The sequence below is a fragment of the Trichosurus vulpecula genome, chromosome 4, assembly GCF_011100635.1.
Source record: "Trichosurus vulpecula isolate mTriVul1 chromosome 4, mTriVul1.pri, whole genome shotgun sequence".
NCBI classification, from domain to species: Eukaryota; Metazoa; Chordata; class Mammalia; order Diprotodontia; family Phalangeridae; genus Trichosurus; species Trichosurus vulpecula.
The window spans coordinates 155,341,233-155,363,878 of NC_050576.1; the positions used below are offsets into that span (position 1 = coordinate 155,341,233).

At 39.4% G+C, this 22,646-nt stretch overlaps 1 protein-coding gene across 2 annotated transcripts in view; it reads left to right on the plus strand.

Annotated features, from left to right (window-relative positions):
• TRIM67 (tripartite motif containing 67) overlaps window positions 1–9,399 on the plus strand; it is a 77,240-nt gene extending 67,841 nt beyond the window's left edge. For both annotated transcript variants that reach the window (XM_036756338.1, XM_036756339.1), the window contains 2 exons: window positions 6,780–6,942; window positions 9,334–9,399. In XM_036756338.1, the coding sequence (XP_036612233.1) occupies window positions 6,780–6,942; window positions 9,334–9,399 (229 nt within the window). The remainder of the gene's footprint in view (window positions 1–6,779; window positions 6,943–9,333) is intronic.
• Window positions 9,400–22,646: the final 13,247 nt, after the last annotated feature.

Consider the following 22,646-nt stretch of genomic DNA (forward strand, 5'->3'; position numbering starts at 1 on the left):
CTCCCCTCATACTCTGTGATCCAACGATAATGTCCTCCTTGCTGTTAGGAATAGCACACAAGACACTGCATCTTTCCTTCCTCACCTGTACCTCCTGGCTTCTCTTGCTTCCTTCAAGTCCCACCTAAAATCGTTCCTTCTACAAGAAGCTTTCTACTATCTCCCTTAATGCTGTTGCCTTCCCACCCCCCCCCCACCCCCGTTGATTACCTTGAATTTATACTGTTAATAGGCTAGACTAGAGGGAACTATTTTGTACCTTTAACTTCTTTGGATACTTTGCCAAAGGGCTGAGGGATCTAGAATTTTAACTTATGCTATTAATTTCAATTCTCTGTTTGTGAGGAGTAAAGTCATTTCTAGGCAAAAGTGTAAAGTCATTGAAGTTCTATTGACTGCACCCTTCCCACTTTGCTGACATACTTACCCATCTGGCATACTCAGTAGCCTCATGCTGCCTTGTGCACTGAGACCTGCCCTCACCAGGTAGGACCTAGCTCAAAATATGATCTCTTGACACACTTACCAGCTGTGTGATCTTGGGCAAGTCACTTAACCCCAATTGCCCTGCCTTCCCCCCTCCAAAAAAAAAAAGCCATCTCTCAGGGCAGCTAGGTGGCTCAGGGAGTAGAGCACTGGCCCTGAAGTCAGGAGGAGCTGAGTTCAAATCCGGCCTCAGACACTTGACACACTCACCAGCTGTGTGACCTTGGGCAAGTCACTTAACCCCAATTGCCCTGCCTGCCCTCCTCCAAAAAAAAAAAAAACAAATCAAAATATGATCTCACCCATCAAAACTCTGAGCTCCTCAGTACTCTGATCCCAGTTAATTGTCTTAACTCTTCCATTGTGTAACTGAGTGACCTTGTGTAATGGCAAGCAGGGTAGGACTTTTGCTGTTTTTGTTTTGGAGTGCTTCTCAGCACTAAAGCAATCAAGTGTCTTTGAATCTTGCCTTTATTTCAGTCAAGAGTCTTCGATTGAATTGGGAGTCTTTCATGACCTGCTTAAGTTACAGGAAGGCCTAGGTCACATGGGTTTGAGTCCAATGATTGTGACACCCTCTGACCCTAAAGAAGTGTATATATACTCTGAGATTAGCATTTTGCTTGGGGCTCACTCATCGAAAGAGCATTCATGTGATTTGCTCAGACAAGACTCTGGATAGCCGTTAAGGAGCCTCCCCCCATACCCCGGCTTTGAAAACCCAGAGATTGGTGCTTCTTTCCCTGGCAACTATGTACATATTGCCATGGTAAGACAGAAACCTGTCTGTTGATTTGTGTTATTTTGCTCTGTTTATAATTTCTGCTTGTAATTTCTGTTTGTATTCTCTCTGAAGTCCAGGGTGCTGGTGTTTCCCCCTGAACTAAGTGAATGATATATGTATGTTTAATTAAAGTAAGATTGTTAACCCTCTAAAGTTGCTTCTTAGAAAAGCATATCAAAGAACCTGTGCTAGCAGCCCTCCTGTGTGCTTGTATTATTGGCCTTACATAGCCATAGTAGCTGTAAGTAACATTGTTATTACACCCTGAGCAAGTCATAACCTATTATCTGAAAAAAGAAGATAAGAGAATTACTGTGAATGCCAGGCTACTAGCTAATAGAGATCATAGATGTAGAACTGAAAGCCATTAGAGATCACCAAGTGTAAGCTCTCTTGAAACTGAGAGCTAGAGAGATTGTGATTTGTTCAAGGACCCACATGCAGTAAGGAGCAGAGTGGGGATTCGAATGGGATTCAAAGGTTCCCTGCCTCAGGTTCTAGCATTCTTACTAATCCATTGCATCACCAGATTACAGGGTGTTTATGAGGTAAAATGAAATATTGTACATAAAAGTGTTTTGTACTTCTTAAACCAAACCGCTAGTTACACTCAATTTATAGCTGCCTAGGAAACATCAGTGCCTATATTCTCCAACCTCAGACTCTTTACATTCTAAGGGGAACTTCACATCCGGTGAATAGTCTGAACTAATTTCTTTAAGCATTGACTGGTGTCATCTCCTTACTGTTCAAGGGACTCTCAAAAGTCTTCTCCAGCACCACAATTTGAAAGTGTAGATTCTGTGGCATGCAGCTTTCCTTATAGTCCAACCCTCACAGCCATGCATTGGTACTGGAAAAAACATAGCTTTGACTGTACGGACCTTTGTCAGCAAGATGATGTCTCTGCTCTTTAGTATGCTATCCAGATTGCCATCGCTTTCTTTCCAAGGAGCAATCATTTTTTAGTTTCATGGCTGCAGTCACCGCCTGCAGTGATTTTTTAGCCCAAGAGTATAAAATCTGACACTGCTTCCATTTCTTCTTCCTCTGTTTGCCCAGCAGTGATGGAACCGGTTGCCAAGACCTTAGTTTTTTTATGTTAAGCTTCATGCCAACTTTTACACGCTCCTCTTTCACCCTCATTAAGAGGTTTCTTAATTCTTCTTCACCTTCTGCCATCAGAATGACATCATCTGCATATCTGAGATTGTTGATATTTCTTTTTGTTTAATTTTGTTTTTTCTTTTCTTAAATGTTATTTAAATTTCTTTTCTTAAATATTGTTTATTTTTGTCACATTTTAAGTTCCAAATTGATCTGAATATTTATAATACTCAGAATAACTTAGTCATTTACATCAGTCTTTGAACAATATTGCTGTTACCAAATACAGCATTCTTAGTTCTGCTCATTTCACTATTTCATGCAAGTCTTTCCATGTTTTTTTTTCCAAACCTAACCTTCCCATTTCTTAAAGTACAATACTATTCCGTCACAATCATATACCACAACTTGTTTAGTCATTCCCCAATTGAATAGCATTCCCTCAATTTCCACTTCTTTGCCACCACAAAGAGAGCTGCTATAAATATTTTTCTTTTTCTTTTTCCCTGATCACATTGAGAAACAAACCTAATAATGGTATTACTTGGTCAAAGGATAAACTGTTTTATAACTCTTTGGGCATAATTTAAAACTCCTCTCCAAAACTGTAGAATCAGTTCACAGTTCCACCAAGAGCGTATTAATATCTCAATTTTTCCACATCCCCTCTAACATTTGTCATTTTTCCCTTCTGTCATTTCAGCCAATCTGATAAGTGTAAAATGATGTTTCAAAGTTGTTTTAATTTACATTTTTCCAGTTAATAATGATTTAGAGCATTTTTTCAAATGACAATATGCAATTTTGATTTCTTCATCAAAAAACTGCCCGTTCAGATCCTTTAACCACTTATCAGTTGAGGAATGACTTGTATTCTTATAAATTTGACAAAGTTCTCTATACGTTTGAGGTATGAGACCTTTGTCTGAGAAATTGTCCATAAAACTATTTTAGATTGTTGATATTTTTCCCAGCAACCATAATTCTGGCTTTTAATTCATACAGCCCGGCATTTTGCATGATGTACTCTGCATATAGTTAAATAAGATGACAATATACAGCCTTGGCATTCTCCTAATCCAATCTTAAACCAATCAGTTGTTCCATGTTGCTTCTTGGCCCACATATAGGTTCCTCAGGAGACAAGTAAGATGATCTGGTACAACAAAATGTGGCAAGTCCTCAAAGAGATGGGAGAGACTCAGCTGGAAGTCTATCACCTCCACTAGCCTTATTGTTAGCAATGCTTCCTAGGGGCCACTTGACTTCATTCTCCAGGATGTATGACTCTAGATCAGTCATCACACCATCATGGTTATTGGTGATGTTAAGATCTTTCTCATATAGTTGTTCTGTGTATTCTTGCCACCTCTCCTACTTCTGTTAAGTCCCTGCCATTTTTTGTCTTTTATCATGCCCAATTTTGCATGAAGTGTTCCCTTAATGTCTCTCATTTTCTTGAAGAGATCTCCTGTCTTCCCATCTATTTCTCTGCATTATTCATTTAAGAAAATGTTCTTATCTCTCCTTGCTATTCTCTGGAATTCTGCATTCAGTTGGGTATATCTTTTCCTTTCTCCTTTACTTTTCACTTTTCTTCTTTCCTCAACTATTAGTGAAACCTTACCAGACAACCATTTTGCTTTCTTGCTTTTCTTTTTTCTTCGGAATGTTTTTTTATTGCTGCCTTCTATCAATATTGCAAACCTCTGTCCATAGTTCTTCAGGTAGTCTTATCTACCAGGTCTAATCCCTTCAATCTAGTCATCATTTCCACTTCATATTCATAAGGGATATTATTTAGGCCATACTTACATGGTCTGATGGTTTTCCCTGCTTCAGTTCAAGTCTGAATTTTGCAATAAGAAGCTCATAATCAGAGCCACAGCCAGCTGCAGATCTTGTTTTAATTGACTGTATAGAGCTTCTCCATCTTTGGCTGTAAAGGATGTAGTCAATCTGATTTCCATAGTGACTATCTGGTGATTTCCATGTGTTGTTGAAGAAGAATGTTTAGAATGACCGCTGAGTTATCTTGACAAAATTCTTAGTATCTGCCCTGCTTCATTTTATACTCCAAAGCCAAACTGGCCTGGTTTTTTACAATTATCTTTTGATTTCCAACTTCGGTATTCCAATCCACAATGACAAATGTGACATTTTGTGGGGGGTGGGGTCTTATTTCTAGAAGATGTTATAGGTCTTCATTGAATTGTTCAATTTTTGCCTCTTCAGCATCAGTGGTTGGAGCATAGACTTTATTACTCTGATGTTGAATGGTCTGCCTTGGACTCAAACAGATTTATTCTGTTATTTTTGATATAATACCCCAGTGCTGCTTTTCTGACCCTTTTATTGACTATGAGGGCTGCTCCATCTCTTATAAGGGATTCTTGCCCACAGTCGTATATGTAATGATCATCTGAATTAAATTCACCCATTCCCATCCATTTAAGGTCACTGACACCCAAGATGCAGATGTTTAATCTTTCCATTGCCTGTTGACCACATCCAGCTTACCTTGACTCATAGCTCCCACATTCCAGCTTCCTATGCAATACTGATTGTTACAGACTTTCCTCTGTCACCAGACACACCCTCAGCTGAACTTCCTTCTGGCTTTGACCCAGCTGCTTCATGCTTTCTGGAGCAACTTGTAGTTGTCTTCCACTCTTCCCCAGTAATGTGTTGGATACTTTCCCACCTGAGGGGCTCATCTTCTGGTGTCATATCTTTTATTATTTTAATATTGTCCATGGGGTTTTCTTGGCAAAGATACTGAAGTCATTTGCCATTTCTCCAATAGATCATCTTTTGTCAGAACTTTCGACTATGACTTGTTCATCTTGGGAACCCTGCATGGCATAGCTCATAATTTAATTGAGCTATATAAGCCCCTTTACCAACCAGGCAATGATCCAGGAGGAACATATTAACATTATCTATGTTTCATTGTATCTTAATTTATTTCGTTAAATGTTTCCCAAATACATTTTAATTTGCTTCCCACAATTTGATACCTCTGCTCTACAATATCTTTCATACCCTATGCCTTTCATTCTACTCACATTGTCAATATCCTAGTTCTAGCCCTAATTACTTAGACTATGCTATTTCCTAGACTATTTGTAATGGCTCCCCCAATGACGTCTCTGACTCAGTCCTTACCTTTAAAACTTCATCCTTCACAGAACTGCCAAAGTAATTGTCCTAATTCATAGGTATCACAAAGTCAAGTTCCAGAGCAAAAAACTTTCAGTAATTCATTAGTGCTTAAAAATACAATGTAAACTCCTAAGCCTGTTTTTCAAGTTCCTCAACAGCCTGGCTCCAACCTAGCTTTCCAGCCTTATGTCACATAGTCTATGCTCTGGCCAAGTTACCATTTGTTTCTTACTGATCTCATCTGCTCCCTCTTGTACCTCTGTCGATTTGCTAACACCATGCCTTGAAGTAACTTCCCACTGCTACCTGTTGAAATCCTCATTCTTAAAAGCCCAAAGTTAGGTGCCACCTCCTTCAAGACTTCTGCGATTCTCCCTTTCTCCCAATTAAAAGTGATCCTTCCTCCTTGAATTTATTGGGCCTATTACTCTATTGGGATCACCCCTTGCCCACCCCTGTCACAGGCACACAGAGTGTACTTGGGAGCAGAGATTTGCAGTTGAGGAACTAAGGTCCACAGAACATGCTCAAAGTCCACACGGGTAATAGGGTCAGAGCAGTGATTTACACCTAAATCCTCTAACTCCAAATCCAGGACTCTTTCTACTGTACCACACTGCCCTTCTCTTAATTGTATTTTAACAAATTATGTTTATCTCTGACAACATCTTGTTGTTCACCTAATTTTTGACTCCTGGAGGACAGGGACTTTTTTTGAACTTTTAATCCCACTGCCTAGCACCAAACTTTATGCACAGTAGATACTTAAAGTTGAATTGATTTCAGTTGAATAAAGCCAAAGGATTGAATCTAACGCTGGGATTTTATCAGGGGTTTACTAACTGACTTGCTAAAGCTAATTGTGAAATTTTCAGTATAGGCATTTACACCTTAGAACTGGTAAATGCTACAAATCAGGGCTTGACTTATTGTTTTGTTGATTGTCTAGATTTAAGAAAGTGTTATTAATACAGGTTAAACTTGAAGGTATATGCAAACATTTCCTCCAACCTTCTGTAGCCCAATTATTAAACATTCACCAGCACATCCTTGTATTGCTTTATAAACAATGCAGAGTCACTTAACTCTGGGCCTCAGTTTCTCATCTGTAAAATGAGTAAGTTATAGATGGACTCTGAGGTCCCTTCCAGCTTTAAATCTACGATACTGTGATCACCTATTTCACCAACGGTGTAAGGTCAGCATTGGTAACTGGGCTTTGTTGGGCTTCCCCTAGGACTGAAGGTGGTGTATTCAAAGGGGCTACAGTTGGTGTACTTCTGGATCTGAATAAACATACCCTGACCTTCTATATCAATGGGCAACAACAGGGTCCTACTGCCTTTGACCATGTGGATGGGGTCTTCATGCCAGCTGTCAGCCTCAATCGGAATGTTCAGGTATAGTGAATTCCTTGGATTTCCAAACTGGTCTGGAAACTTAGCTCATGGAGCCACTTACAAATAAAGTCCTACGTTATGCTAGCCCACAAAGTGGTGTTTGAAATCAATCCTGTGTCTTGGAGGTTGTTGATAATGGAAGGAATGATGCCCAACATACATTCTGGTTTTTCACCCCAAAAGAGGAAGGAAATAGCTGTTTCTAAAGCTGTTAGCCTATGGGATGGGTAGGAGCAAAAGAAACACAGTGATGTTTTAGCTCACCGAGGCTACTGACCCAGGGAAGTTGAGGTGGAAAAGTTGGAGCAGGTGATAGAGTATTTTCCCATCTAAGACTGTACCATACACACTACCTCCCCTGGTTATAGAGACCTTCCTGAGTACTGACTTTTAATTGCCTCAAATGTGCTGGCATGCTATTTCATGTGCCTGCCCTTTGAGGATGATGTACAGAAGAAAATAATTATAGGAGACTATTTGAATAGATGGAAGTCTTCCCTAGTGTCCTCCTCCCCTATGACCTTTCCTATGGCTCTCACTTGGACTAGAAGGAGAACCTTTCTTTGGGGACCTCCAGTGTTGAATATAAGCTTCAGATGAATGATGATGACACATGGAGGCCAAGGCCCACCAGGTACAAGGTTAGAAGCATTTCACCAAAATGTCGGTGAGGCAGAGGAGGCAGAAGTAAAACATGTGGGTGTGGGCCCAACCTTTACCTAGATTTTAGCATAGCTCCTACTACACTTCATGCAAATCTTGTGGAAAAGATAGATATGGATTAGATGATATTATAATTAGATGGTGTCAGAGCTGGTTGGTTGGCCAGACTTAAAGAGTAGTTTTTGGTGGTTTGATGTCCATGTGGCTTATCTCCATTGTAATGCCTCAGAGATCTCTGCTTGGCCCCATGTGTTAAAATTGTTATACCTGGATAAAGGCATAGGTGGTAGGCTCATCAAATTTGCAGATGACCCAGTTTGGATGGAATAGCTAAAACACAAGATGAGAGTTAGGATCCAAAAGGACAGTGTCAGGCTAGAGCATTGGGTTGAATCTAATAAGACAAAATTCAATAGTGAAAAGGGTATAAAGTCTTATATTTGAATGAGGGAAAAAAATCAACATCACAAGTACAATGTAGGAGAGGCATGGTTAAATAGTAATTGCAAAAGATTATTGGACCAAAGCCTAGAGAAGAGTCAGTAGCATGATGTGGACACCAAAAATTCTACTTCAGCCCTGGACAGCACTGAGAGAGACATAATTTCCAGAAAAAGAGAGGCCTGCTCTCTGTTTTGGTCATACCTCACCTGGAATGCTGTGTTCAGTACCCCTCTCCAGGTCCCAATTCTGGGTGCCACATGTTCATTCTTGTTTTCCCCACTGCTTAGCACAATGCCTGATACATAACAAATGCTTGATATATTTAAGTTTGTTGACTTGACATGGTTAAGATGGAGAGCACCCAGAGGAAAGCAACCAGCACAGGGAAAGGCCTTAGGAGACTCAGTTAAAGAACCTAGGCATGTTGACCTCCCTGGAGAAGACTTGGAGAGGACTACAGAGGAAGAGACATGAAGATTGTCTTCAAGTACTTGACTTACCCAGGGTCATACAGCTGCTAAGTGTCTAAGGTCAGATTTGAACACAGGTCCTCCTGATTCCAGGGCATTACTCTACCCACTGTACCATCTAGCTGCCTCAAAGGGCAGCCTTACGAAAGAAGGATTAGACTTGTTCTGTTTGGCCCTGGAGGACAGAACCAGGAACAATAATTGGACATTGCAAGGAAGCAAACTTAGTCTAAATATCAGAAAAAGTTTGCTAATAATTGGAGTTGTTCAAAAGTGGAATGGGCTGCTTTAGGAGGCAATGAGTTTCCTGTGCTTAGAGATCTTCAGGCAGAAGCTGGATGGACACTGGTCAGGTAGGTTACAATGGGGATTCTTCTCATGTATGTATGTATTGGACTACATGGCCAGTGGGGTCCCTTCCATCTCTCAAATTCTTTGATGCTGCCCACAGCTGAAGTAGAATTGCCTCTCATGCTCAGGTCTTCAGGATTGTCTTTGGAAAGGGGGCAGACCTAGGTCTACATGCACAGCAGTCAGTTGGCCAACAAACGTTTATTAAGGGCTTACCATCTACTGAGGCTAGAGATAACAGAGAAAAGCGAAGAGTCCAATAGGGAAGGCAATGTGGAAATAACTGTCTAGCAAGACCCATGTGGTGTAAATGGAAGGTAATTTCAGAGGGAAAGAACTACAGTGCTCTCTGGGCCTCTGTCACGAATCACCACAGCCATTATCCACGTGGTTTCTAGACTGCTTTAAATATCCTATTTGGGGCAACAGCTGTACCCATCGTTATCCCCTCTTCTTTCTCCAGGTTACCCTGCAGACAGGACTAGAGGTGCCATTGAATCCCAGGCAGCAAAAACTGTCTGGCAACTGAAATCCCAGAAATTGATGATCTTCAGTGAGAAAATCCTCTCTGAGAGAAACTCAGCCATCCCTCTCTTCAAATTTAGCACAGAATCTGTTCTGAGTAACACAAAGTGGTCAAATGAGGAGGGCAGCCCAGTAGCCACTGAAGACCATGTAAAAAACTTTTCCTATGGAGAATGAGGAATGGGTCTCCTCATCACAAGTCCCTTTTCCCATACAGATGTGGGTGTGTGATCTGTACATTTTATCCTCATAGCTTCACTTTTCCATAGCAGAGCTCTTTAGGATGGGATGGGAGACTGGGGTAGCTTGAGATGAAGCTGTTACTCCAAGAACCTCCAAAAGTCAGAGTTCCTTTCTCTAATCACAAGAAAGGGAATTTTAACAGGCGAGTGAGATAGCAAGTGTAGGTGATATGTGTAGGTTTCTTATAACTCATTTTAAAACAGGAATTAGTTTTTAGGTTTCCATTTCCTGGTTCTGAGAATGACATTTCCAGAAAGGGCAATGATGACTGTTTAATTCTAAGTACTAAATGGAGTATGGTGTGTGTTTTGCCTTTTTTCTAAGATGGTCCTACTTCTTTGCAGTCCCAAGATTGCTAGACTTTCCTCTTGGGATAGGAAAATCATTCCTCATAACTAACATCTCCAATTTTGTCTTTCAGGAGTCTATAGTCTGCTACCTGGTACCTGCTGGTATCAGTCTAGTCTAATAATGCAATTTAAAAAAAAATGTATTAAGCACCTACTGTTTGCATAGCATAATGCCCTGCACACAAAGTAATCCAGGACATGGAGAAAAGAATGGATCCTGGATTCTAGCTTTTTTATTGATTTATTCTGGACTTCACAGAATGGCTTTTCTAGAACTTGTAATATCTGACTCATCTGTGTTGTAGTGCAGGCAGTGCCCTTCTCCTTCCTTAACTAAGATCTACCTTAAAACAGACACACAAATACACACAAATACACACAAACACACACACACACATCCACAGAAGAAATCTACCTAAATGCTCTACTGCAAACACTAGTGTTTTCTTGAAAATCTCTTGAGTAAATCACAACCTATCCCTGAGTGGTATATCCTTTCCTGGAAACTGAGTTCCAATTAATGATGTGCTGGTAAATGTCTGACAACCAGCTCTCTGGGGTGGGCGCAGGGGGGTGGGGAATATATATGCACAAAACACTTTTAAGTTTAGTCTTAATTATTACCATTTTCTCCATCACTTTAAGTCTAGACAATCAACAAAACAATAAATCAAGCCTTGATTTGTAGCATTTGCTGATTTCTAAGGTGTAAATGCTCACTAAAAGCTTAACAATCAACTCTCACCCCTAGTTCTAATAGAGCAGAAATGATCTCTATGTCCTTTCACAAGGAATCCTTCTGTTCCGCATTTGGAACTGCCAGGGGCTAGCACAGAGTAGGTGCTTAATAAATTCTTGATAATTGATTGATCACCAGTAGTCCTCTATCCTAGCTAAATGGGGAAAAAAGATATCACTGTTTTGGCTACTCGTGTTTCTCCTTAGAGGAGAGCAGGATGGGAAAATACTGTTTGGGCCTTACTTGTAAGGCTGACTTACAAAGAAGCTTGGAAAGTGGTGACTGGAGAGCTGTTGGCCTTGGAGTTGCCCTTCCTAGCACTGTCAGTCTCAGAGTCACAAGCAAGTAAAATTTGGGGTTCATAATGAGACTTTTGCTCCCCCCCATACCCATTTGCCTCAAAACCTAAGCCTGTGAGCAAAAGTGTCAGTGAAGTCAATGAAAGTTTTGCCCTGGGGTCTGGGGCAGAGGTGGGAGAATAGTTTGGACTTTACAATAGTTGGTCTACTGGTGAGGGTAGGAAATGAATCAATAATACTTTGTAATTACTGTTGAACTGGGACTTTGATGGTGTTTGAGATCCTCGGTTACCCCGTCATTGCAAAAGAAGCAAACGAAGCTCTGGGATTGCACCCTCTATTCCACTACCCCAAAGCTGAACATGGTCAAGACATCCCAGTTAGTCAGATGCCACGGTAAGTGCTGTTTCATACCCTTTACCAGGAAAGCCCAATACTGGCCTAGCATTGGGGATTCTATAACTGCTGGAGGTGACTCACTCCAGGATTCCCAGACCACTATGAGCCTGCCCTAAGTCAAACTTCCTATCCCATTGGACACATTTTGTTGTTCTCAGAACATTTGCCTCTGCCCTGCCCACCTTAGACACCATCACCAGATGAAGGCAAATGCTCCACCTCGGTATCATCCATACAATTCACAGTTGAATTTAGTCAAGATGGCCAGGACTTAACTAGACTCATGACAACAGCAGATGATACAGGTAGCTCTGGAGGGCAACGCTACATCTAACACTTTTGCCCTTTCTATGGGCCGAATTTTCTGAGGATAAAGCTGTGTGCATTGCTGAATGGCTCTCATTGTTTGCCTGCATACTCACTCATCCAGAAGCACAGCTAATGAATTGGCATGCTTTTTTTTTTCAAGATAGACAAACAAGCCTGTCCATAGGCTTGTGCCCAGAGTTAAGTCTGTAGATCAGAGTCACACTGTCATCTCCTTTGCTTGTGGCAACAGTTGGACACCAACTTGGAAAGCATGTTTCATCTGCCCATTGTGTGGACAAGGAGACCATTGGGGGAGCAAAAGCAGCAGTCAAGACAGAGGAAATTTGTAGTGACACCAGGACCTTTGGAAAGGAAGAGATGCCACAATGGGTATGTCTGAGAAGTGAAGCATGCTAAGAATCCGGTCTTCAGTTTCCCTGGCTTACCTGTGATCATCCAGACTTCTTCCCAGTCTCCACCCTACCATCCAACAGAGACATACACTTTTGTATGAAGAATGAAATGAAGGAAGCAACATAAATAAGCAATTTCATCTGAGAGCAACAAGTGATTTTTTTTCCTTTTCTTGAAGAGTATGTTTTATCAGGCCTCTTATTTTTGAGGTTGAGGGCTAACCTACTTGCTGAATCTCTACTTACTTTGATCTGTGAGCCGAAACCAACTGTGTTTTTCTTAGGTTCTAGATTCTCGTTTATATATTAGGTTTCTTACTAACCACCGGTTGATGCTGTGCAGGTTTTGATCTTTTATTCAGTGGATCCAACAAGCCTACCTCAGATCTCATGCTTCCAGATCTTGAATAGTCCTGGGGAACCCTCTCATCCTGCTTTCCCCAGGAAGAAGAAGAGTGGAACAAGCATTGCATGGGATTGTTGTGACTAAACTACCACTGAACTTTGTCCTAGACAATATCCTCTTTCCGACTTGACTTCTGAGCGCAGCAATTTCCAAGAAGCAGGAAGGCAGTTCTTCCTTTGACACTTTCTGAGTAGGTCTGTTTCCTGAAGCAAGACCCTTCAAGAGAATGCCAAACAGAGGGAACTTTGCCGCTGCCTATGTGGGGTATTTAACTCCATCTCTTTTTCTCCCATTGTTCAGGTAGGGATTCTGTTGTCTCTTCTTGCAAATTGTTTCTGAGGATCATGACTCTGGGTTGATTTTCCAGGAAGAACCCGTGGAAATGAACAAAGAATTTTTTTTTTTTTGCAGTATCAGGAGGTGGAGGTAATGACAGATTCTACCTTCCCACCTCATGTGCTTTGGCCAGCCGTTTCTATTGCTGTGAGAGACACACACACAGCTTCCTTTGAAAAAGATGAGGCCAAACTGCTAGGGAGTGATTCATTTCCAGAGGTATCTGAAACAAATTCAAACAAACAAAAAGAAGCATGTGATGGCACAGAGGCTTTCTTCTTTCCCAAAACTGTGGCCAGAAAGAAGCCAAACAATGTTTTTGGTGATATCCAAGGCTGAAAGATATTAAGTTTCTGGGGCCAGCCAATGACAGCAGTTAAGCTAGATTGCTTCAATGAGCTTGGGATAATTCTCCACTTTTGGAGACAGTAATGACATTTAGTCAAGAGAAATAATAATGTATGTGAAGTACTTTGTAAGCTATTGCTATTATTTGTGAGAGGGCCAGACTGGATCCATTGGGTCCCATGGGGACTTCCCACATAGAGTCTTAAACCTGTGACTTGAGGGAAAGGAGAATGAGGTAGAAATCAGCTCCTTCAATACTAAAAAGAAAATCCTTGATATCATTAGTTTGGGTGCAGATTACAACCCCATCATGCCTTAGGAAACAGTCCTTGTGAATTACTGTGGACAAAAACAAAAAACGAAACAAAACAAAAAACATTATCTGCTAGCCAACTTGTGGTGAAGAGCCTTTCTGCCCTTGGTCTAGACCTCAGACAACAGGCAGTCTGTAGTCCATAGAAGAGCCTGTATTGGAAATCTACCTAGTATGATAAGACCTGCCAAAACATCTACTGTGATTGTTCAGTCTTCCAAAACTGAAAGTTTTTCCCACCAAGGATGTGGTATCAGAGTAGTACTTTAGGGGATGGAGTTCCTGCTTAGATTAATAGGAATTAAGTTCCTGCTTAGATTAATAGGAAGATATTTGTAGGCTAAAACCCTTCTCTCCCAGCTTTCTTTAACCCCAGTGCAAGTAAATAGAGGCCCATAGTACCTGACTTCCCAAAGATGGAGGTGAAGAGAGGTATGGAGGATTCAGAGAAGTTTGTACTGATTTGTGGATCAGGAACAGAAAAGGAGAGAGGAAAAAGAAAACTCTTTCTGGCACCCAGAAATACTAAATCCACCTCTTCCCCTAAAACAACTTACGTCTGTTTCCAATAAGAAGCTGAAAATGCCTAAGGTCTCAGGTGGCCTTGATTATGTGGAGGCTGAAGAGAAACTAGTGCCTAAAATGTAACCTTTGGGAAAGACTTCCTTCTGCTTTTTCCTCTCAGCACCCTTCCTGGGTCCTTTGCCACATGCCTTCTCCTAATTTTTACCTCCCCTTTCCCCCACTACTTAAGTATTGGAAGTGTGGAAGGGAGTGGATAATCCAACCTTCCATAATCAACACCTCAAAGTGAAAACTTTCACAAATTAAATGGAGCTATACCTCCTCATTCTTTCCTCTGCATTAGCTCAAAGCAATGTTCAGTTTACTGAGACCAAGGACAGATGCCAAAAGGAGGGCCAAGCCTGCACACACTCGCCTTTGTCTCTGGGGCATTTAAATAGAAAGGATAGTGAGTCATTTCTGCAGTCCAAAAAAAGAGAGAAAGTACTGGGCTCCTAGGACTCAGGATGGAATAATACGGAGTTGTTGTCTCTCATCAGAGTTTCTAATGTGTTACTATATGCCAATGTCATCCTTCGTACATTTTAAAAAGAAACCAACTTATCAAGAGTTTATAATAGGCCAGCTATGAAATCCACTTAATTAATTTTATCCAGCAGGGTTTAGTTAGAAAGGATGAAATTTGAAGTAGTTTGAAATATTAAGGATCCCATTCCATTGTAAATAATGTTATCCTAAAGTAGTTCTAGTACATTATTCACTGGTGATACAGTTTGGTCAGTGTGTTGTTTTTTTAAACATCTCTTTAAAATATCCAAGAGAATTTCAGAGCAAAGCTTCCTAGAGCTCTACCTAGGACGAGGTGAAATATCACATATAATGTTGTTTTACTTCACTTTTCTGTTCTGATGTTTGGAAAACCAGAGTCCAACATATAGAGAATGTGGGCAAAGGTAACTGGGACACATGATCTAAACATTTTAGAAATGTGTACCGAGATGCTGCCTGAACCTGTGAGCCTCCAAGTTCCCCTAGGCAATATGCCTTATAAGAGACCTGAGACTACTTCTGGGAGGCAAGGCCCATTGTCCCAGTCTACAATGTTCCCTGTTGTTCTCTGCGGGCAGCTAGGTGGCACAATGGACAGAATGCTGGGCCTGGACTCATCTTCCTGAGTTCAAATCCAGCCTCAGACACTTACTAGCTGTGTGACCCTATGCATATTGCTTAAGTTCTAAGTCAGTCAGTTTCCTCATCTGTAAAATGAGCTGGAGAAGGAAATCGCAAACCACTCCAGTATCTTTGCCAAGAAAATCTTTTGGAGTCACAAAGAGTCTGAAAAACATGAAACAACTAAATATCATTCTCTCCCCCTCCAGGTACTCTGTGTCCTCTACTTGACTAAAACTGTCCTTAGGAAAAGATCAAAATTTGCCGCTCATCTGCTAGCCAAATACTGGCTCAGCCAATGCATCATAAGGCTGGCTCTGATACCAAACCATCTGCTTACTCTTCCCAGATTCTCATGAATGGGGTGGTGGAGAAAATACTCGTTGGAAGTGGAACTGGTGAATACTGTAAAACATAATTATTAGGCGCCTTGCCATACAACATACATACATAGACAGTCTAACCATGCTGCCTCACATGTAAAGTAATGAATTGGCCATTTCTTCCATGGTAACCCAGGAAGCCTAACCTACAATAGCTGGAATGTGTTTTTTCCTCCAACACCAGCATCAAAATGGAGTTTTCAACTGTATTTCAGTAACTCTAGAGGAAATAATGTAATGAGGCACATCTAGGGGTATCTTAACCACAAAAGGAACAGAGTTAGGCTCCCACCCCTATAGCCTCAGGAGATGCTCCCTGCCCACCCCACCATCCACAGAAAATTGAGCCTTTGGCTTTAGAATGAAAACCGAGTTCTTAGTCTGCCCTGAAAAGGGAGGTAGGTCAATGACATAGGGGATTCAACTGGTTAGGAAGGAACATTCTCAAACTTGGCTAGAAGACAAACAGCAAATAAAAGGACTATATTATCCCCAGAGTGTTCTCAGGATTTCTCTTTTCTTTTCTAAAAGTAGCCAATTTTGGTTTTGTTTGTTTGTTTGGCTTTTTGTGGGTTTTTTTTTTTTTGCAGTGGTAGTATCTCTTAAGGATTCTTTTTTGGGCATTAAAAATAATCAAAGCGGCTTAAACTGGAAAGGAACTGAAAGGAGATATGAAGTAATAGTATTTATTATCACAAGGTACCAAGTCCTGACTACTGAAATTTTTTACTCTGGCTCTGTTGCTGACTCACTGTGTGGTGCCAGACAAATTATTTAATCTCTCTGTGCCTCAGCCTTCCCATCAGTAAAATGGGACAATTATTATCATCATAGTATAACCTACCTCTACTGGCTGTTGTGAAAATGAATGGTCAGGCAATTAATCAGTATTAAGCAATTATTATATGCCAGGCACTTCACTAAGCACTGGGGATATAAAGAAAAGTAAAAGGCAAACCCTGCTCTCAAGAAACTCACAGTCTAATGGGGGAGACAGCATGTAAACAACTATGTACAAACAAGCTATATATAGGATAAATTGAAAATAATCCACAGAGGGAAAGGACTAAAATTAAGGGGGATTGGGAAAGACTTCCTGTAGAAGATGAGATTTTAGCTAGTATCTGAAGGCAGGAAGGGAGAGCATTCGAGGCATGAGAAATAGTCAGTGAAAATGCCAGAAGTCTGGAGATGGAGTGTCTTCTTCAAGGAACAGCAAGAGGCCTTAAAAAAAAAAGTAGCCATCATCTCTGAAACCTTTGCTAATGAATATCTATAAAACAGTTGATGGTACAGGGGTTTTTCACTGATCCACTCTCCTCCAGTGTATATTCATAGGCTGGCTGGCCTGGTTAGGGGCGTAAATAGGCATTGAGAACAGGCCTACTTTGACTACTAAAAAAATCCCAAGTGCTCTAGCTTTAAGTGGGGCCAGTTTTAACGAGTCACCTTATACAAGTGTTATAAGTGTCAGTGTTCTCATTATTAATCATCAAGGCATTGAATGGGCAGAAAGCCTTATGGGCCACGTGAAGAAATGGGTCAGGGCTTCTGCCTCCTCATTCAAGATTGGTGCTCACACACACACAAACACACACACACACACAATCACTCAGATAGCATGCTGTTTTTATGACTGAGGGCCTCACGCACCATGAGCATCCTTACATATACGTGTCTGGACATATGACAAGATACAAACCAAACTCAGATCTAAAGGTAGTAACTTTAAGAGTATTAAGATGTTTCTAGGTAATTGATAAATGCCTGGACTTCCATTGAACCATCTCCAATGGGAGTTTGCTGGCCCTTTAGATGAATTAAGCTGGTTTTTTTTGGTAGACAAGGAATTGGGAGATTAGTCACAGCGTGGTTTCTTCTGTGGGCATCTATTCGTATTTTCCCAAACAGTCAAAGTTCATCACCTGTTGATGTTGCATGCTATACTTGAGGATAAAACCATGAGGCTGAGTCCCAGGATAAGCATCAGGCTCAGGAAAGATATTTCTGGTAGGTGTTTAAGCATGGACAAGACTGGGGCCACCTCAGTGTTGAGGAGTGGGGGAAGGAGTGAATGGGATTTGGGGTGGAGAGAAGAGAGAAAAAATGGTGGTTATAGACTCCAACCCTTCCCCTCAACACTGTGGCTAGAAATAACTACACACCAGGCTTTCTCAATCAGCAATGAATGGAAGCACAGCCAAGAGGCACCATGGGGCAAAGCAGGAGAGTTAAAATGCATGAAATAGAATTGCTGCCTTTGCACCAAACTATTGTATGAAGCATGAAAGATGTTAGTTTAAATGTTGGCAAAGGAACTTTAAAAGTAAGAAAAAATTGTGTCTTGTTTGGTTATTAAAGAAAAATTTCCACCTCTCTTTACTCATCCTTGTTCCTCCTGTAGTGTGGTCACTTTCTGTTGTTCATTGTTGGAAGTTAGTGACAGTTGTCGGTCACATCTGTGCTCATGTGTTACTGGAGACAGGAGGAAAGGAAAGAAAACTTTTTTCTAATTTTTGTATTGGTAGCTGCAAGCATTTGTATTTTTTGAATTGGAAACACAAGTGTTTTTTGGTCTTTTGGGGTCTGGTTGAACTTTATGTATTATTTTTTGGAAAACCTAAGTTTTACCACTGTCTTAACCAGATTTGAAATAAATTCTTTTGACACTGCCAACAATCTGTAGGAAGGCGTGGTCTGTAATTACTACTCATCCTCAGATCTCTAGTTTCTCTTTGAATTCTTTCTGCCAGTCAGTCCCATAGATCACCAGATTGATGAAAGAAGAATGGTACCCTATTCCCAACACAGCCAAGATAAGTATTTCTGTTAGTGTTTGGAGTTGTTGTTTTAATTTGTAAATATTCGGGGCCAATATTTCTTTTCCCTAGCACAAAGAATTTAGACAACATCCTTCTCTGGGTCTTCAGTATCTGTGGCTGCTGAAGAAACAGGAGCTGCAGCCCCTGCAAGGACAGTCATCAGGTTGCATCTGCGCAAGAGTTGCTCATCTTGTTGGTGGCACCAAGGACCAAACTTGAAGAAAGACTGGAGAGCTGAAAGGCACTGGTATTCTTGTGGTCTTTGGGCTTAGGGTCCTGTTCTGTTTCCACCAGGGTCTGAGAGGAGGTGGTGTTCAAGGTGGTTTGACATGCCTGGCATATACATCTTCTGCCTTTCCCACAGAGTGCTTCACTGCTTCAGCTAGGCTGGCTTACCTGTTATTCAATGATGGGCGATTTTAGTTTTAACACTCTGTGGTTATCAATGCAACAGACTATCAATCTATTATCCTTTACTCTTGCCACATGGCTTGCCCACCTCCTTTTCCAATTATACATTTCAGGGGTAATATCTTTTACACCACCTCTTGCATGCAATTGTCTTTGGATAATGGGACTATTAAGACCCACCATGCGTCAGACTGTGGTCCTTTGGATTCCTGGAAATTTTAATTCTTTGAAGATTACAGTGTTCTGTGATTCGTGACCATTTATAATCACATGAAGAATACCATGTTAAAAAGACATTGTGAAAACCTCACAACAAAATGTAGAAAATGTAGTAAATGCATCCTTTTCATATTATGATGCAATAAAAATTACATTTAGTATTGGACGATGGAAAGAAAGATGAAAAATTAATTGGAAATTAGATAATCTAATCCTAAAAAATAAGTGAGTCAAAGAACAAATCATAGAAATAATCAATAATTTCACTATAGAAAATTACAACAATAAGACAACATACCAAAATTTATAGGATGCAGCCAAAGCAGCACTTAGGGGAAAATTCATATCTCAAATTGCTTACATCAATAAAATAGAGAAAAAAGCAAATCAATGAATTGGTCAAGCAACTAAAATAAACTAGAAAAAGAACAAATTTAAAATCTCCAATTAAACACCACATTGGAAATCCTGAAAATCAAAGGAGAGATTAATAAAATTGAAAGTAAGAAAACCATTGGACTAATAAATAAAACTAGAAGTTGGTTTTATGGAAAAAATAAAACAATAAAACAGATAAACCATTGATTAATTTGATTTGAAAAAGGAAAAAAGAAAACCAAATTACTAGTATCAAAAACAAAAGAGTGAATTCACCAATGAAGAAAAAATTAAGGCAATTGTTAGGAGCTATTTTGGGCAATTACATGCCAATAAATTTGACCATCTAAATGAAATGGATAAATATATACAAAAATATAAATTACCCAGACTAACAGAAGAAGAAATAAAACACTTTAATAACTAAGTCTTAGAAATAGAAATTAAACAAGCCATCAACAAACTTCCTAAGAAAAAAATATCCAGGACCAAATGGATTCACAAGCGAATGCTACCAAATATTTAAAGACAAGTAATCCCAATACTGTAGAAACTATTTGGAAAAACAGGCAAAAAAGGAGTCCTACCAAATTCCTTCTATGACACAAATACAGTGCTGATACCTAAACCAGGAAGAGCCAAAATAGAGAAGGAAAATTATAGACCAATTTTCCTAATGGATATTGATGCAAAAATTTTAAATAAAATATTAGCAAAGAAATCCCAGCAATATATCACAAGGATCATACACTATGACCAAGTAGGATTTATACCAGTAATACAGGACTGGTTCAATATTAGGAAAATCATCAGCATAATTCACTATATCAATAATAAAACCAGCAGAAATCATATGATTATCTCAATAGCTGCAGAAAAAGCCTTCGACAAAATACAGCACCCATTCCTATTACAAACACCAGAGAGCATAGGAATAAATTGAGTTTTCCTTAAAGTGATAAATAATATTTATCTAAAACCATCAGTAAGCATTATCTGTAATGGGAACAAACTAGAGGCTTTCCCAATACAATCAGTGAAGAAGCAAGGATGCCCATTATCACTTCTATTATTTAATATTGTACTAGAAATTTTAGCTATAGCAATAAGGGAAGAAAAAGAAATTAAAGGAATTAGAATATGCAGTAAGGAAACAAAACTATCATTCTTTGCAGTTGATAGGATGTTATACTTAGAAAATCCTAGAGTATCAACTAAAAAAACTACTTGAAATTATTAATAACTTTAGCAAAGTTGAAGAATTAAAAATAAACCCATATGAATCATTAGCATGTCTATATATTACCAACAAAATCCAGCAGCAAGAGATAGAAGAGAAATTTCATTTAAAATAACTATAGACTATATAAAATACTTGGGCATCTACCAGCCAAGACAAACTCAAGGACTATATGAACACAACTACAAAACACTTTTCCCATAAATAGATCTAAACAACTGGAAAAATATTAATTGCTTATGGGTAGGCCAAGTCAATATAATAAACATGACAACCCTACCTAAATTGATCTATTTATTCAGTGCCATACCAATCAAACTACATAAAAATTATTTTATAGAGCTAGAAAAAATAATAAAATTCATCTGGAAGAACAAAAGCTCAAAGATATCAAGGAAATCAATGAAAAAAGTGTGAAAGAAGGTAGTCTAGCCATACCAGATCTCAAACTGTATTATAAAACAGTAATTATCAAAACAATCTGGTACTGGCTAAGAAATAGAATGGTAGATCAGTGGAATAGATTAGGTACAAATTACATTATAGTAAATGATCATAGTAATCTAGTATATGATAAACCCAAAGATCCAAGCTTTTGGAATAGAAACTCATTATTTGACAAAAACTGCTGGGAAAACTGGAAAACAACATGGCAGAAATTAGCTATAGACCAGCATCTCACACCATATACCATGATAAGGTCTAAATGGGTACATGATTTACACATAAAGGGTGATACCATAAGCCAATTAAGAGAGCATGGAATAATTTATCTGTCAGATTTATGAATAAGGAAAGAATTTAGGACACAATATATAGAGAGCATTACAAAAACGTAAACTAGATAATTTTGTTTATATAGAATTAAAAAGTTTTTGCACAAATAAAACCAATGCAACCAAAATTATAAGGAAAGCAGAAAACTGGGCGGGGGGGGGAATTTTTCAACAAGCATCTCTGATAAAGGCCTCATTTCTCAAATATATAGACAACTCAATCTAATTTATAAAAATGCAAGTCATTTCCCAGTTGATAAATGGTCAAAGGATATGACCAGGCAGTTTTCAGACAAAGAAATCAAAGCTATCTATAGCATATAGAAAAATGCTCTAAATCAGTATTGATTAAAGAAACACAAATTAAAACAACTCTGTGGTACCACCTCACACCTAGCAGATTGGCTAATATGACAAAAAAGGAGAATATTGGATTTTGGAGGGGATGTGGGAAAACTGGGACATTAATGCACTGCTGGTGGAGTTGTGGACTGATCTAATAATTCTGGAGAGCAATTTGGAACTATGCCCAAAGGGCTATAAAACTGTGCATACCCTTTGTGCATATCCAGCTATACCACTGCTAGGTCTATATCCCAAAAACATCCCAAAGAAGGGAAAAGGACCTATTTGTACAAAAATATTTATAGCAGCTCTTTTTGTGGTGGCCAAGAATTGGAAATCAAAGGGATGCCCATCAATTGGGGAACAGCTAAACAAGCTGTGTTATATGATTGCAATGGAATATTATTATGCTATAAGAAATGACAAGCAGGATGATTTCAGAAAAACCTGGAAAGACTTACATGAACTGATGCATAATGAAGTGAACAGAACCAGGAGGACATTGTACACAATAAGAGCAATATTTTAAAATGATCAACTGTGAATGACTTAGCTATTCTCAGCAATACAATGATCCAAGACAATCCCAAAGCACTAACCATTAGAGAAAGAACTAATATTATTTGAATACAGACTGAAGCAAGTTATTTTTCACTTTTTCTTTCATTTTTTCTTTTATTTTAGTCTTCTTGTGCAAAGTGAAAAATGGAAATATTTTACCTAATTGCACCTGTATAACCTATATCTGATTGCTTACTGTCTCAAGGATGTGGGAAGAGGAGGGAAGGGAGGGAGGTATCAAATTCAGAACTTAAAACTTTAAATAA